This window comes from Anopheles moucheti, chromosome 3 (assembly GCF_943734755.1).
Source record: "Anopheles moucheti chromosome 3, idAnoMoucSN_F20_07, whole genome shotgun sequence".
Classification (NCBI taxonomy): domain Eukaryota; kingdom Metazoa; phylum Arthropoda; class Insecta; order Diptera; family Culicidae; genus Anopheles; species Anopheles moucheti.
The window spans coordinates 77,250,141-77,256,206 of NC_069141.1; the positions used below are offsets into that span (position 1 = coordinate 77,250,141).

Consider the following 6,066-nt stretch of genomic DNA (forward strand, 5'->3'; position numbering starts at 1 on the left):
TGAAATAGATAAAAAGTCAAACTGAGATGAGCACAAGCTGATAATTTGCATTGAATCATCATGTTGCGGATGGGCTAGAACGGGAGTTGGTGACACCGGTACCGAAATATATTTCGGTACAAACTGCTGGCGTTGGATAATTTTTGTCCTTGCCTTCTATTAGTCACACGATGATTTTGTCGTCGAAAGTAGCACCCATTTGCTAATGATCGTGACAAATAGCTGACAAACAACACGTTCATTGGACAGTCACCAAAATGCTTAAACCGGTGTCGATGTGGTGACATTAGTTTCAGTTGCATTTTGTGAGTCGGCGAGGGAACATCGAAATACGACAAGGGTCTATCAAGCAAGCCCAACCGTGTGTTAACAAACGATGAATCCAAGAAGGCTGACGTCACTCTGGCTGTTGGCAGGAGTGTTGGTCGTCCTGGCAACGACTGTATCGTGTGAAACGGATAGCGAAACTGGAGGATTTTTCGCTCACCTGTGGGATTCCATTTTTGGCCCGAAGCAATCACCGACGAGCAATTCCACCAGTGTGAAGAATGAAACGGATTCCGCATTCTCCTACAACGTAACTACCACTTCTGCCGCAAGCTCTACCACACCAGTGTCCACGACGGTATCTGTTGAAAGTGGCAAAAACCTGACCACAACAACTACGTCCTCTTCTACTGGGTCATCATCGTCGGAGGCAACTACTGAAGGTGCCTCGCTTAAGAATAAAGAAGAATCGAACGGAACCGTGTCTACCAGCACTGCTAAACTGCCATCCTCTGATACAACCACGGTCGGAATAAGTGCAACAACAGCAACGGAGAGTAATGGAGTTACTACGGCTGGAACGTCTACAGTGACGGCAGGAAGTAACGCAACGACAGATGCGACGTCAGTTACTACCCCAACGACCACTTCTACGTCAACGAAAAAGTCATAAACTAAAGCCATCAGTTAACTTGCAACAGAATTTGCAGTGTTACTGCAATTGTATGTGTGTTAAGCCTGATCCTGAATTTGTACATAGCTGTAAGAACAAAAATAAATCAAATAGGCGTGTGTGACGCGCGGAGATACTGAAACTGTGGTTCCCACTTTGATTGCCTTGATTGCCTCAACTGTGAATATTGTATCCTCCGAATGTAGTAGATATTTCGAGAAGATTCTCATACAAAGCGTTTGACTATGGTAATCACCTACCTATCACTATCATCACACTTAATGTACTCGAAAACTTGTTATAGAGAAATCAGGCAGAAATAGGTCAGAACAATTTCAAAACGACATATAATGTGTAACAGTTTTATTTTTTGCAACGAAAATTAATATCCAAACGGTGTTACTATGTCAAGGAAAGCTTGTTATTCAATTGCTTCATGAAATAGATCTAATCTAAAATAATGAAGGGGGAATGGAGCATCTTATTTAAAAAAGATAGAGATTGACGTATTTTGCAAGAAGCGGAGAAATTCCTCCCACTCATTCCATTCGGCAAATTGTCCGTCCTCGAAGAAAAATTTTTCAAATGACAAAATCAGCTGGTCAGCTGCGAAAAACCACTATACCGTAGCAGCGCACACAATTGTTTTCAGATTTCAGATGAAACGGAAAGCATCCTTCATTTCGCTTAAACTTTCCGTCGGCTGGTACGAAATTCCATACAAACCAGCTGTTTTCAGATTGCCCATACCAGGAGAGCATGTTTTTCAAGAGGTGACACCTGGTACCAGCTGAGCAAAAATTTCATGAAAAATTTCATACAACATTTCTTGAAATGTTACATGAAACATTTCATGTACGGTCTGAAAACTCGTGCAAAAGAGGATTTGTTATTTTTAACACATTTTTGTTTTATTTTTATAACTAAACATTTAATATAAGAAAGAAAGATCACGATCATGTGAGGTCTGCATTGTTGCGGATAAAAAATCATCCGCTCTTTAGTGTTGTTATTAGCTAATAAAACTTGTATTCTTTTACTAGTATTAATAAAAACGTAAAGATAATAAAATGGTTAACTGACAACGGATTGTAATAACCACCCTGTAACAGTCCTTCTCCTGTACGTTATTATCGTGTGCGTGCTTATCAGCACATGGAGAACCTTATGGAAAGAAAGCGTGTCATCTATCTCACTTGCACTAGCGATCGCTCTCACGAGTTTGATTGTATGCGCAGTGGTGTTAGCCAATGTATTAGAAGAGTGTCTGTCACGCTCGCTGGAGGGGAATTGATGTCACCTCTCACGATGTCATGCTCTCTTGGTGTTGGAAATCGAAAATCGGCTCGTTTGTATGGAATTTCGCCGACAGTTCTGCCATAACGGTACTTCTCCTGTATGCTATTATCGTGTGCGTGCTTATCAGTACATGGGGAATCTCAGGGGAAGAATGCGTATCATCTATCTCACTTGCACTAGCGATCGCTCTCACGAGTTTGATTGTATGCGCAGTGGTGTTAGCCAATGTATTAGAAGAGTGTCTGTCACGCTCGCTGGAGGGGAATTGATGTCACCTCTCACGATGTCATGCTCTCTTGGTGTTGGAAATCGAAAATCGGCTCGTTTGTATGGAATTTCGCCGACAGTTCTGCCATAACGGTACTTCTCCTGTATGCTATTATCGTGTGCGTGCTTATCAGTACATGGGGAATCTCAGGGGAAGAATGCGTATCATCTATCTCACTTGCACTAGCGATCGCTCTCACGAGTTTGATTGTATGCGCAGTGGTGTTAGCCAATGTATTAGAAGAGTGTCTGTCACGCTCACTGGAGGGGAATTGATGTCACCTCTCATGATGTCATGCTCTCTTGGTGTTGGAAATCGAAAATCGGCTCGTTTGTATGGAATTTCGCATCAGCCGACGGAAAGTTTGAGATTCACGCGTCCAAAAATTGCACCAGAGCTGCGTTTCATATAACAAGAGAGCATCCAAATCAAGAGGTGATATTTAACCGGATAATCATCCACTGCAGGGTGGTTGAAAACAAATGTTAGCACAACGATCTCAAAAATTTGTATTATCATTTTGTATGGATTTTATGGAAATGGAAATTGTCTCAACAATGAACGGTCTGAAAAATCGTGCAAAAGAGGATTTGTTATTTTTTAACATATTTTAGTTTTATTTTCATAACTAAACATTCAATATAAGAAAGAAAGATCACGATCGTATGGGGTCTACATTGTTGAGGATAAAAAATCATCCGCTCTCTAGTGGTGTCATTGGCCAATAAAACTTGTATTCTTATACTAGTATTATTAAAAACGTAAAGATAATAAAATAGTTAGCTGATACCGGATTGTAATAACCACCCTGTAGCAGTTCTGCTATAACGGTACTTCTCCTATATGTTATTATCGTGTGCGTGCTTATCAGTACATGGAGAACCTTAAGGGGAACGAATGCGTGTCATCTATCTCATTTGCAATAGTGCTCTTGGTCAGATTAGTCTGATTGTTAAGCTTTACAGATTCTTATCTCCCATGCATTCGGTGATGCCGGCAGTTTCGTGGGTGTGGTAAGTGTTGCAGCAAGCCAACAATAAAAAATGGAATCTAAATCGATATCTTTTCTCCTTGTGTTCCCAACCGTGCAGATATCGGAAGCGATCAAACGAGTAATTCGTGTGAATGCTGATGCATCATCAGTCGATACGTACATAAACCTCGAACCCACACAAACAATAGCCGTTCTGTCGCAGCTGGCCGAAAGTTCTACCATCGGGCTGCTTCAGTCCGTACCGGATGATGATCCACCGCAGATCAAGTTCCGTGCCCTGCAGTACGCATTATTCAGCTCCTGCTTCGTGGAGATCTTTGGGGGCGTGTTCTTCCTGATTACAGCGATATACATCGATCGGGATAGGGCACGGGTAGAGGCTGTTGTACTAGGTAAGAAGAATGGTGTAACACGCGACTCAGGCGGGGTTTGCTCCAAGGTAAAGATTCACTCAATTTGTGCCGTTCCGCTGTCACATAACGCTTTCTTTCGCATTCGCTTGTTACTGTCAATTCTCACGCGTTTCATTGTTTTTATTTAATTTTTTTAACGTTTCACAGAACTAACGCTACGAATCGAAGACTGATCGATGGTGGTCGCGGTTGAAGAGAAGTCCAATTCAAACACTTTGTACGTCAACTTTCAACTTCATCGTTCAACTTTCAACATTCAGACAGTTATTACAGCGCCTACTAGATTTCCAACCTCCTGATTTTCTCGAACCTCGGGTTAATGTGTTACAACATATTGCAAGGGCGTGTGAGTGTTTAGTGTGAATGTGCAACCGGTTAGGTCTTACAGTATGATAATGAAATTAAAATAGTGAACCCGCAGAAGAACATAAATCGCCAGTGCGCTATTCGGTGGGAGTTTCTAGGTGGGGCGGGTTATACGAAAACAATAGTCTGTGAAAACAAATGAATTGCTGGAAAAGTTTTCTAACGATGCGATGTTTTAGGATGAGCGGTGATGTCCATCTCGGCGGCTGTTGGTGATAATCATTCAAATTGATAAGTGTTCGAAAGGGAAAAGCAACACAAAGCAAACGTTTTAAGCCTTAAATTTGACTGAAAATCAGAATAAGGATTAATACGTACGTGTGATGATGGTGTTTTTTATTTGTTTTGGCGTTAGCAAGAAAATAAGTTATAATATGTTAGAATTTATACAAAATTATAGAACACTCAATCACTAAATGAGCGAGTTTGGATAAACCATTTACAGGCGTGAACTATCGTTAATTATTGGGAAACGGTAATTTTTTTAGGGTACAGATGAAAGGCAGATAAACATTGTAAAACAAAAAGAAGACATCAAACAAACATTATTTATTATTAGATTCTCGTTAGCCTTTTTCTTGCGCCAGAGAGGAGAACGGAAGATAGTATAGACACAATTGAAAAGGGAAGGAAAGCGGTGGATGACTTTATTCATCAGAATGGAAAAAAATAAAATAAAAAAACCAATAAAACCAATAAAATTACTTCCACGTGTTCCACTGTTTGATAGTATGTGATATTTCTTATGGACAGTTATTAGAAGATCTGCTACCACACTCCATGATATCATGCGAAAGCGGAACAGCTATACGCACGCTGGAGGGGAATTGATGTCACCTCCTAAACAACATGCTCTCTTGTTATCCCAAAATCAAAAATCGACTCTTTTGTATGGAATTTCGCAGCTGAAGACAGTTCTGCTATAACGGTACTTCTCCTGTATGTTATTATCGTGTGCGTGCTTATCAGCTCATGGGGAACCTTAGCGAAAGAAAGCGTGTCATCTATCTCACTTGCACTAGGGATCGTTCTCACGAGTTTGGTTGTATGCGATAGTGGTGGGCAATGTATTAGAGGATCGTCTGTCACGCTCGCTGGAGGGGAATTGATGTCACCTCTCACGATGTCATGCTCTCTTGGTGTTGGAAATCGAAAATCGGCTCGTTTGTATGGAATTTCGCCGACAGTTCTGCCATAACGGTACTTCTCCTGTATGCTATTATCGTGTGCGTGCTTATCAGTACATGGGGAATCTCAGGGGAAGAATGCGTATCATCTATCTCACTTGCACTAGCGATCGCTCTCACGAGTTTGATTGTATGCGCAGTGGTGTTAGCCAATGTATTAGAAGAGTGTCTGTCACGCTCACTGGAGGGGAATTGATGTCACCTCTCATGATGTCATGCTCTCTTGGTGTTGGAAATCGAAAATCGGCTCGTTTGTATGGAATTTCGCATCAGCCGACGGAAAGTTTGAGATTCACGCGTCCAAAAATTGCACCAGAGCTGCGTTTCATATAACAAGAGAGCATCCAAATCAAGAGGTGATATTTAACCGGATGATCATGCACTGCAGGGTGGTTGAAAACAAATGTTAGCACAACGATCTCAAAAATTTGTATTATCATTTTGTATGGATTTTATGGAAATGGAAATTGTCTCAACAATGAACGGTCTGAAAAATCGTGCAAAAGAGGATTTGTTATTTTTTAACATATTTTCGTTTTATTTTCATAACTAAACATTCAATATAAGAAAGAAAGATCACGATCATGTGGGGTCTACAT

The 6,066-nt window shown here is 40.9% G+C and overlaps 1 protein-coding gene across 1 annotated transcript; it reads left to right on the plus strand.

Moving 5' to 3' along the window:
* The first annotated feature begins 376 nt into the window (after positions 1-376).
* LOC128303019 (uncharacterized) lies at positions 377-4,087 on the plus strand. Its single transcript, XM_053039872.1, has 4 exons — positions 377-891; positions 3,508-3,520; positions 3,599-3,893; positions 4,062-4,087. Exons 1-4 carry the CDS (start codon positions 377-379, stop codon positions 4,085-4,087), a joined length of 849 nt encoding a protein of 282 aa, XP_052895832.1.
* The last annotated feature ends 1,979 nt before the right edge of the window (positions 4,088-6,066 follow it).

Excerpts from the sequence above, each read along its gene's own strand:
- LOC128303019 (XM_053039872.1), top strand. The coding sequence starts at position 377 with ATGAATCCAAGAAGGCTGACGTCACTCTGGCTGTTGGCAGGAGTGTTG. Across the intron at positions 3,894-4,061 it reads GGTAGAGGCTGTTGTACTAG|AACTAACGCTACGAATCGAA; the intron begins GTAAGAAGAATG and ends AACGTTTCACAG.